The sequence below is a fragment of the Neofelis nebulosa genome, chromosome 7, assembly GCF_028018385.1.
Source record: "Neofelis nebulosa isolate mNeoNeb1 chromosome 7, mNeoNeb1.pri, whole genome shotgun sequence".
Lineage (NCBI taxonomy): Eukaryota > Metazoa > Chordata > Mammalia > Carnivora > Felidae > Neofelis > Neofelis nebulosa.
This window is the reverse complement of record NC_080788.1, coordinates 59,620,799-59,631,946: the sequence shown is the minus strand read 5'-3', so window position 1 is coordinate 59,631,946 and position 11,148 is coordinate 59,620,799. Positions and strand designations below refer to the sequence as shown.

The 11,148-nt window shown below is 45.6% G+C and overlaps 1 protein-coding gene across 2 annotated transcripts in view; it reads right to left on the bottom strand.

Moving 5' to 3' along the window:
* Positions 1-151: 151 nt before the first annotated feature.
* Positions 152-11,148, bottom strand: part of SPG11 (SPG11 vesicle trafficking associated, spatacsin) — an 88,612-nt gene continuing 77,615 nt past the window's right edge. For both annotated transcript variants that reach the window (XM_058737899.1, XM_058737901.1), the window contains 10 exons: positions 8,307-8,446; positions 7,211-7,409; positions 6,672-6,809; positions 5,620-5,753; positions 4,797-4,904; positions 3,114-3,282; positions 2,589-2,677; positions 2,231-2,386; positions 1,405-1,556; positions 152-773 (listed from right to left, as the gene is read on the bottom strand). In XM_058737899.1, the coding sequence (XP_058593882.1) occupies positions 593-773; positions 1,405-1,556; positions 2,231-2,386; positions 2,589-2,677; positions 3,114-3,282; positions 4,797-4,904; positions 5,620-5,753; positions 6,672-6,809; positions 7,211-7,409; positions 8,307-8,446 (1,466 nt within the window). In that variant the 3' untranslated portion in view covers positions 152-592. The remainder of the gene's footprint in view (positions 774-1,404; positions 1,557-2,230; positions 2,387-2,588; positions 2,678-3,113; positions 3,283-4,796; positions 4,905-5,619; positions 5,754-6,671; positions 6,810-7,210; positions 7,410-8,306; positions 8,447-11,148) is intronic.

Genomic DNA, 11,148 nt, shown 5'->3' with positions numbered 1-11,148 from the left:
AAGCTCTGTAGATTACTAAGTGTAAGAACCGTCTAAATGATTGGAGGAATTAACAGAAAGCAATGACTACACAGCAATAATTACAGTAAATAAAGATTGTTTTAGGGCAGACAAGGGCTAAGATTTCCTTGGCAGTAATGATGACATACAATGAATTTAAAATCTATTTTATTATAGAGATCAGTTTCTAACAAATGGAAATGTATCATCTGTTCCTTAACTGTGTAAATAATATTAAATTCCTTTGAAACTGGAATCTGCAGGCACAGATATTCTTTAATCAATATTGCATATCTAAATAGAAGCCATCTTCAGGAAGATGGAGCTTTTGATCTTTATACCAATACTATACTATCTGAAGTGGTATAGATGAACAATCACTTTTAAGTAAGAATTTCCTCGTAAAAATTCTCTCATTTACCCACTATTCACAGAGGACTGGTTATGGTCAGTCCTGGGGTTTTACAACTTGACAACACATACCCCCACCACATTATTCTGAACAAACATCTGTCAGTACCTCACTTTAGTACAAGAAAACAGGCATCTATGACATCTCGGCAGTAACCACCCTCCTATCATCTGCATCCACCTAACCTGCTAGCATGTCCTTTAGACAGCAGCCAGTTTGAGGGTCCTTCAGAAGCATATTTACAATGTCATAAAATTTGTGTTCATATGCAAGTTTGTAATACAAGTAGACATCTTCACAATAAGTGAATAACTTCTTCAGGTTTTTCACAGCTGTGTCAGTAGGCTGATGCTGTTTGTATCTAGAAAAGAAACAGAAGAATGTACAGGTTAAGATACTGTATCTGAGCGAGAGCTGTCTACTCTGACACAGCTACCTTACATAGGAGAGGATGCTGGAATCTGAGAAATTCTATCTATGGTATTAGGGGTCCTGGATAAACATGAAATTATTTCATTAAAAATGTTATCTTAATGCTCACTTTAATTGCAGTAAGTTCAGTACTCCAAAGGAGGCCTCTGAGGTTTACAGTTTGGCACCTTGGGCAAGCTGAACAGCTGTCCTCCCATTTTAAATTCAGAGTGCTGTAAGTAAACTGTTCTCATTCATCTATTTGCATACGTTTGTTAAAAAAACATCCAGAAGCAAGAGATCTTTTAAGTTGATTTATTTTGAGGGGAAGAGAGAATCACACACAGGCTCTGCACTGTCAGTGCAGAGTCTGACGCAGGGCTCTACCTCACGAACTGCGAGATCATGACCTGAGCCGAAACCAAAAGTTCTGATGCTCAACCGGCTGAGCCACCCAGATGCCCCTGGCGATTCTTGACATCTGTTTGCCATCTCAGAGAGGCAGCTACAGACATGTTCTATTTAGCCATAGAATTCTTAACCCATGCCTTATCTCAAAGCAGAGTCATTTTAATACTTACTTTTTTGAAATCTCTTCAAATACACTAGATCTTAATAACCTTTGCTGCTTAAATTCTTCCAAGTAATTAAAGTCTCCTTTAACAATCACTTGTTGGTATAGAATTTCAGCCCAATCAGGAACAAAGTCATAGGCCTCAGCCACAATAGAAGCCTTATAAAAGGATGGAGGGGAAGAAGGATACCATTAGAACCCTATCTGATATAAAATTGAAGGCAAGGGGGTTCTAAAAAACAACTTCCTACTGTTACATTCATGGTGAATGTGACCATCAGGAAAGACTATTAGCATTAGCATTGGGAAGTTTGGTGTTCGTTTGACATTTCTCTTCCCTTAAACCCCAAACATTTTCCTGCGGTATTTTTAATCTTCACAATGAGTTAGTACAACTACTGAGAAATGGTATTTTTCCCACTAACTCAACTGTGTAAGGAACAGGGAAGGGGCTGATTCCCTGGTAACCTAAGTGCTAAAGCCAGCCTCCCAGCAGCCCTGATCCCTATGCTAACCCAGGTGTCCCATCCTAGAAACAGTGGGGCTAAGAGATACTCAGCCCATTAGCAGGAATGTTTCTCCAAAGGTTGTCTGCCTTTCTGCTGGCCTAGCAGCAAGCTCCAACCTCTGTCCAAACAATGTGCTAACAAATCCTGCCATGAAAAGCAATTTGGTGTATCGGACAGCTAAAAGTAAAAGCTTAGAATTACCCTGATTCTGTCTCTAGTCCTGACATTCCAGGCAAGTGACTCAACCTGTGGGCCCCAGGAGAGGGGTGGCAGGAAGGGGTGCTGGCAACAAAGCTGACTTCTAGAGTTTCCTTCCTTGCTTACCTGGTAGAACCGAGGTAGAGCAATGATGCAGTCCATCAGCCTGTGGCGGCCCAGGTTGATGAGCATTGTGTTCTGGCCAGTGTTCAGAAAGTGAATCTGCAGTGTTATCAACTTGGTGAGCCGGTGACAGTGCAGGGCCTGTCGCACACAGGAGTCCTGAGAGACAAGGGTAGAGGGAGGCACAGGGGACATGTTGGCATGTCCCCTGGGAACCTTCCAGCAACTGAACTCACCCCTTCTGCCCCCCGTTGGCCCAAGGCTGCGTCTCCTTTCACTTGGAAGAGCCCAGGGAGATCAGATAATTCCTACTGCAGACACCAAGCTCTAAGGCCGTTCTGGAATGAGACTCCACTGTTACCTTGGCATAACTCTCTGCTGCATCCAGCATCAGAGTCAGGGCTTTCAGCAGCAGCTGCTTCAGATGGTGCCCGTCCTTGAGGCGGTCCTCTGCAGGAGAGAAGGGGAAACCTGTGGGGTGTGTCTGACTCTGGAGGCTGGCTGCTCCCATCCCACTCAGTGATGGTGGGCTGGACTAGAAACATCCAGCTCACATTCGCTAGGAGGCAGGCATGTCTTACTCAGCTAAAGGCTACTGGACCAGAAGCACACACTTTGGAGCAGGGTTCATCTAGTTCTCAGAAGCATCAAGGCAGGCTCGCTCAGCCTCAGTGTACACATTGCTTCCGGATGGATGTCACCCCGGGTGCATGGGCTACAAGAGGGGCAAATGCCTTCCAAATCCTCTTCCGTCTCTTGTCTGCCCAGCTGGGGCCCCACTGAGTGGCAGTTAATAGCTGAAGTGGGTATTAATCCCCTTCTTAGTCCCAAAAACCTCTCCTGGCTGGCAGCACTGGCCTGAGGGCACTGCTGTGACCTCTCTCACCCCAGGGCTGAGACTCGATCAATTTCAGTTGGATGCAGGCAGCTGCCTCGTGATTCTCCCCGATCTCCCGGCACATGCTGAAGCACAGAGCAATCATGTTGTGCTTCTCACTGTCTCCCGGGCGACAGCGTTTGATGTAGTCCAGCAGGGCTGTCTTCAGGGTACCGCTCTGCCCAGGGAAAAAGGGGAGTACCAAGGTCAACCAGTGACTGCGAGGGGGCATGACTGGCTGAGTCCCTTGGTTCTGAAAGTTCCTTGAAAACTCCCAAGAAAAAGGAAAAGATAAGCAAAAATGAACACAAAAGTTTATGCTACCCTAAGAAAACAGGCACATCCTCTCTGCTGGTACAAATGTGAACGGTGAAACCTGTCAGAAGGGAGAACCCTCAAAAAGTGCACATGTGCATTACACTAACAGTTCCATTTTTTAGGAATCTATCCCTTAAGAAGTAAGCAGAGAAACGTGCTGAGATGGATGTACCACAGGTATTCAATAGCAAACAACTGGAAAGAATCCAGATGTCCAGAATAAGGACTAAGAGAATACCATGTAGCCATTACAGCCAATGTTGGTTTGGGAAATACATGCTTATTAAGTGAGAAAAGCAGGCTATTTTATATCTACACACCATGATAAAAAGTTTTGCTAAAAAATACATAACTATGTGTATATATGTTTCTGGCTACATGTGCAGAGAAAGGGCCTACACCAGACTGTTAGCAGTGGCTGTCTCCTGGTGAGGACTTTTTTCTGTGCATTGTTGTTTTCCAAGCGTCTCTATAGTGAATATGCGTTACTTTTGTTATCAGGAAAAAAAACTTATTAAAAGAATATTTACATGCACAAACCAAAATGCCTTGGAAACAATTTTAAAAAAAACCCTCTGGGGTATCCTGCAGGTGTACCTCGGCCCAGGACTTGCTCCTCTCCTGACAATTGGACTGGTCTGTCCTGAAACTAGCCCAGCACTGGGGAGAGTTTTTCTGCTTTATCTCTTAGTCCTGATTGGCTGAGCTCAAGTTCCCAGAAGCCAAAAATGTGCCTTGGTTTTTAAATCTTCAGAGGTGAAAGAGGCTGAAGCAATCAATCAGCCAAATGAATGATTTGGGAACAGAAGCTCCGTAAGTGACATGCCTGGGGTCACATGGCACGCCGAAGACAGAGAAGTGCCCGGAGCCTAGAGGGCTGACAGGTCAGGCCTTGGCTTCCAGGCCTCCTTCCTGGTCATCACTGTAAGCTGCCCCACAGCCTTCTAAGCCCAGGCCTGGGCATTCCATTCACTTCCTAGCGGCTCTTGGCAACATGCAGTCTCATGGTCCCTTGAAAACTCTCCACTCAACGCCATCAGACACAGCATTCTGAGCTGGTTAATCTACTTTCGCATGGCTCCCAGGAAGGGTTTTTGCTTCCCCGGAGCCAGCATTCAGACAGCCGAGGCAGGTGACAGGCTGACAGGAAGTGCACAAACTTGTTTTCCTCATTATTTAACATCTATCGGCATAATTGCTACCTAGTCTGAACTCTGTAACTTAAAGCTACTGGTTACGGTGTGTGTCCTAGGAAGTTCTTTAATTCTCTCCCTTTGATCCCAGGGGGCCTCCCTGACTGGGATTATTCCTGAGAAGTCAGCTGTAAAGTCAACAATATATGCCGTCCTGGAGCTCAAAATACTGTACACCTACCGGATCCAACTTCTTCCTCATCAGCACTTCAAAGTAGTGCTTTTTATGCAGCAAATCAAATATGTAGGTCATCTCATTGTACCTTCCAATGCCAGTGAGCAGGCGCACCTGGAAAGGGTGAGGGCAGCTTGCATCAGTGTCAGCTGGATCACCGCTGCTCACATCATTTCGGTTGCTTTCAGATGCCAACCTCCAGGGAGCAGAAGGGCTAATGGCAAGGCTGCCATTCTTAGCTCCCTCCCTCCCTTCCCATGTACCCATTGGGACCTCCTCTGGAGGACTCAGAAATGCTCGCCATTGGGTCACCACTGGCTGTTGCCTCCTCAGTCGTCTATAAACCTAAGTGTTGACGTGACATGGTAGGCAGGCACGCTTCCTCTTCCCACCACGCCTTATTACAGGGCCCGGTGGCTTGCTCACCCACACGGGTCAGTTCCAAGCCTGGGGAGATTGGGGAGGCACAGGAGGTGTGAGCTGTCAGCTCATTTCAGTTCAGAGACAACACTGAACCTTGTTTTGGGGGAAAACAGAGCTGTCTCAGCCCTCTAGATAAATGAACTGCCCTGGCAAGGGGGTAGGACAGCCCTGGAGCATGGCACAGACCCTCTTGATATCTGCTCCTTTGGGGCAGTCTCTGCTCTGATTTTGACAGTAATCCTAACCTAGAGCAGAGGGTTGAGTTGCCCAGCCAGCTCCCAAGTAGGCAGTGGTATCCAGAGGAGCAAATGCCCTAAGACCATGTCAGCTCTGAACTGGTCCCCGGCCTATCTGTTCTCTCAAAGGTAGCCTCAGAATGGAGGGTGGGGGTTCGGGGGTGACTTACCATCAGCCCATACTCCTCACTGGGGGCCAAGTGTTTGTCTGTAAGCAGCCGGGCAGCCTGCAGGACTCGGCTGATGCCCTCCATGTGGCATGTCAGCGTGAAGCAGTGATGGGCCAGGATCAGCAGCTCCGTGGCTGGGTAGGTGAGGCAGTCAGGGTAAGAAAGGATTGCGAACGCTGGCAGCAGGGTGGAGGGGCCTATATAGACAGCCTGTCTGGAGAAGACTCTGAGATCCCTGACCTCACCAGCTTTGGAGTAAAGTGTGGCAACAGACATATAAAGCTTTAAAAATAGGCATACTTTTGAATCAGGAATTTATCTTAGGGAGATAATCATGAATGTGCATATAAATGTGCCTATAAGGATGCTTGTCACGGTGTTGAAAACAGAAAGTTGGAAGCAATCTTAAGGTCCCAAAGTAAGGTATAAAATGTTTTAATTACATGAGAAATACTGTGTAACCAGTGACAATGATATAGAAGAATATGGTCATGGAAAGATGTTAATGACAGCATGTTCATAAAGTAATTATAAACAGTATACACAAGATAATGCCATTTTTGAAAAAATGCCTATAGACTTCCATAGAGAAAGATCAGATGGACACATACTCCCGAATGCCTAGAATGAACTAGATATTGTGGAAAGCGAGCAGGCTTTCAAGTCACAGGGACTGTGTTCAAGTAACGCTTCTGACATGTAACAGTTACAAATCAATCAACTTCTCTCAGCTTCAGTTACCTTCTAAAATGGGGACTGTAATATCCCCATTTTAGGGGATAACGTGAGAGTAAGGTAAGGTAAATGTTATATAAATGTTATAAGGTTACCTTCTTGTGTAAATTTTACATTTTGGGCAGCATTCCCTTATTTATTTTCTGAATTTTCTTCAATGACTGATGGCTCTCCACCAAGAACTTATAAACTATGCTGGAAGGGAAGGGATCCAGAGCGGGAACAAGGATCCAAGTTGTTTTGGAAAGACTAACTTGGGGAGACTTCTTGGAGACCGGCTTGGGCCCAAACATGTAAGAAAACGGCCAACAACTTACTGCAAGACAACTCCCCATGGGGAACGGAGGAAATCTTGTCTAATAGCTTCATGCCTACCAACGTGCGGTCTTGACACAGAGTGGTCAGCTGAAGAAATGTCTGGCTTTCCTCTGCTGGGGTGAACATCTGCTTAAGTCCTGTATAAAAAGGCGGTGAGAAAGGGGCTGCTTTTAGCCTTGAGAGTTGAGAGAAAGCTAAGAACCCCATGCCAGGCACTCTGCCCAGTAATGCGGAAGGAGCTCCCAGTGCAGCTGTCTGCTTCGCTGAGCTCAGACACGTTGGCCTAGTGGTCACCTTATAGGTCAGCAGGAGTTCGTTAGCTCCAAGAAAGGCATAGTTACTCTAAGTATAATCATAAAATAATAAACAAAAAGCAACAATAACAAAATAAATGCAGTGTGTTCTCTCCTCTGACAAGTGCAGCCTGGTAGTCTCAGAGGCAGCATGCACGATGCACATGAACATGACATCCAGATTCCTTATGCTGGCAACATGGGAATGTGGTCTGAAAGACGTGGAGGCATGTAGGGTGGAGCACCTGTTCCCTCCGATGGGGTCAGCAGCTCCCGGGTCACCTCTTCGGCCACAAGTTCAGCCACTGTGTCTGGCTCGAGGCCCTGGGTGCTGATGAAAGCCTGGGCCTGCCTGCATCGGTCGGGCCGCTGAGAGGCCAAGATCGTCCTGAGCATGGCCTCACCATCCTGAGCGGCCACATCTGCGTAGGAACAGCCCAACTCCTGAGAGGAAGGCAAAGTTGGTCAAAGCTACTGTTAGGAGCCAGGAAAAAAGCTAGCAAAAGGCATCCCTTTCTGAAATCCCATGTGGACAGACTCCACTATTTTTTCTGAGGTTAAAGATCCCTCACCCTGGGCAGAAACCTTAGAAGAAGGAAGCACTGTTTTCTAGCCCTTTCTTTCTCTTCACCAATGAGCTGAATCCAAGCAAGAGAAAGAAAGGCTTGTCTTCAGAAACCATCAGGTGACTCACCTCTTGTTGAACACTGAGCTTTTCAAATGTTATGAAATGTTAAGAAAGTTGAATAAAAGGCAAGAGCCTCAACTCTGCTGTTCCCACAGCAGCAGCAAAACCCTCAATCTCCAAAGAAGCCCTTCCAAAGGGCTTTAGTGCCTGCCATTATTTCTCCTGTGTTCTTCCACTTCTCAGTGTCTATTATTTTCTCCCCTCAATCAGCTCAAAGCCACAAACAATTTCTGGCTGCTCTGGTTCCTGTCTTTATAGTCATCACATTCCATTTTATTTTATAACTTATTTTAGGCTCTCCCGCATATGGAGACCTCCAAACAATCCTGAAGCTAACTAAGATATTATGGCTAGAAGGGACCTTCATGATTAAGTCATTTATAGATGGAGAATCAGGAGCCCAGAAAAGTGAAATTTCTTGCCCTCACTTCTGGTTGGCTGGGGCACAGCCAGGACTCAAAAGGCCTGGCACTTGGCCTGGAGTCCCCGGTATTCCCAGGGATGGATTTACAGGGGCCGACATCCTGATGAGCCATCTGCCCTCATGTCATGGTTATCACGTGAAGGGCCAACTGGGCAGCGTTCAAAATCTATCTCCATCTTCCTGCTTCCCTCCCTCAGCTGCCCCAGAGGCCCCACCATTGGGCACATACCTTGGCAAGTTCATACAGACACAGGACCTGCCGACAGTAGTTCTTCCCATGGAGGCATTTGCTTGTCAGAGTTTCCAGATTAGTCACCACTTCATCCCTGGGGGGCAGCATCACAAGTGACTGACTATCCAAACTTGAAGCTGGAAGCAGATACAGGTTTGAGGGGGCTTTAAGCTGGCAAGTAAAGGCCTCTCCCAAGCCCCCTATGGCACAATCTGTTTGCTTACACTTTCCTCCTGTTACACCTCCATGACTCCCCCTGGGTCTGGAACCACTTGTGACTGGGCCCACACCCCACTATTTCATTGCCTTCTTCCAGGAAATCCCGGCCAGGAGACTTCAAAGGCCTCAGAGGCTACACAAGACTCCAAGCCACCCAATGAACACTCTAGATAATTACCAAAGATGTCTGCTGAACCCTCCTCCACACACCCTCCCAATTTCCTCTCGTACCACCTAAGTCACCAGATCTAGCTGACTGAGTCTCTAAAACATCTCCCTGGTCACTGCCTGAGGTACAGTCTTCACAACCCTGCATCTACGAGGCTGGCACCAGCCCCTGCCGCCAGCCTCCCCCTCCCCAACTCAATCTTCTACAGACCCTGAAGGATTTTTCCAAATCAGAAATGAGAAAAACCAAGGGTCAACTGGATAGAGGCCTGAAGCGCATGATAAAAATTAAAATCCATTCCTGACTTAAAAAAGAAAAAAATCAAAACAACCTCTCAGCCAAAAATAGAAGAAAGTGGTCTTGAATTGAGAAAGGGTTTCTATTAGGAAAAAAAGTAGAAGGGAGAATTTAGATCACAGTGTTCCTAACAGCAAAAACAAAATTGAAGAATTTAAGTATGTATCAATACAGTACTATTGGGGCGCCTGGGTGGCTCAGTCGGTTGAGCAGCCGACTTCGGCTCAGGTCATGATCTCGCGGTCCATGAGTTCGAGCCCCGTGTTGGGCTCTGTGCTGACAGCTCAGAGCCTGGAGCCAGTTTCAGATTCTGTGTCTCCCTCTCTCTGACCCTCCCCCGTTCATGCTTTGTCTCTCTCTGTCTCAAAAATAAATAAACGTTAAAAAAAAATTAAAACAAACAAAAATACAGTACTATTAAACAATAAAGTCTTAAGTAAAATTAGTGTATTCGTATAGAATGCTTTGCAGCCATTAAAAAGAATGAGGTCCAGAGGTGCTGGGCGGCTCACTCAGTTAAGTGTCCAACTCTTGATTTTTGGCTCAGGTCATGATCTTGCAGTTGTGGGATCGGGCCCCGTGACAGGCTCTGCACTGACAGCTCAGAGCCTGCTTGGGTTCTCTCTCTGCCCCTCCCCTGCTTTCTAAATACACAAAAATACACCCGGTACTAAAGTGACAAAATGTTGGAATTACCATTTATTGAACAAACTATCTTTCAAAGTAGCTATCATACAAATTGTTCCAACAAGCAATTATAAGTGTTCTTGAGACAAAAAGAAAAACAGAGTCTCAAAGAAACAAGGTATAAAGGATAAAATAGAAATTCTGGAAGTGAAAAATAACTGAAAATTTAAAAGCACAGAAATAAACTCAAGAGCAGCATGCAAATGCCAGAGAAAAGAGTCCGTGAAATTGAAAATGGACAGACAGAAATGATCCAATCTGAAAACAAGGAAAGAAAAATGATCCAATCTGAATAAAGACGAAAAAAAATGAAAAAAACTGAATAAAGTCACAAGAACTTGTGAGACAGTAACAAAAGTTCTATGATTTGCATCACTGGAGTCCCAAAAGGAGAGGACTATGAGGACAGTGTTGAAAAAATATCTGAAAACATAAGGTCTGAAAACTACCTACATTTGGTGAAACACATACACCTAAATGTTCAAGTAATTTCAAGTTGCATCCTGGACATTTTGAATAGTATGAGACTCTGATTCTTGTTTAAATCTTATGAAGAATGTTGGTTTTGTTTTAAGCAGGCAGTTGACCTGGTTAGGTTTCCGCTACGATATCCAACCCACGTTCTGTAGACTGTGTCGGTTCTTTTTTTTTTTTTTTTAAGGACCATTTTTTAAAAATGTTGTTTATTTATTTATTTTTAATGTTTATTTTTTGAGAGAGAGTGTGAGCAGGGGAGGGGCAGAGAGTGAGGGAGGCAGAAGATCCAAAGGAAGCTCTGCCCTGACAGCAGACAGCCCAATTCAGGGCTTGACCTCAGAACTGCGAGATCATGACCTGAGCCAAAGTTGGATGCTTAACTGACTGAGCCACCCAGTGGCTGTGATTTTAATATCAGTTTTCAAATCCTTTGCAGTGCCATTCAGATCTAGCCTGCATGTGTGTAACATCCTATGCTCAGTCTGCAGCCTGGGTAGTGTAGTTGTTAATTCAGTTCTCAGAGTCTTGATATGCTGATTAGGAGCAGGTCTATATACGCAAAGCCCAGGATTGAGCCCTGGGCTTTACAATTTTATTGTCGGGTTTCCTGAATCTCTCTCCCAAGTATTTTCCGGTTCCCTGAGGCTTCACTTTTCAACCCTCTGGCCAACAGCTGGAAGTTTAGCAGCCTCATTCTATCCTGCACTTTCCCTGACTGTGCCTGCATCCTGGGCCAGCAGACAGGATAATGCAAAAGAGAACAGGGGTTCACTGCATCGTCTTGAGACCAGGACACCTCGAATTCAAAAATAAAGTTCCTCTCTGAGTTTTGGATCTTACCAGCTGCGGCTCCAGCCTCTACTACCACAGCCAAAGGGCTTCTTAGGAGCTGAGATTAGAGAGAAAGGGTGTTAGGAGTTCCCTTTCCTGCTCCTTGAGCCCGTTCTACAGGGCTTCTCCTGGAACACGTGCTCTGTCAGGCTTAGTGCT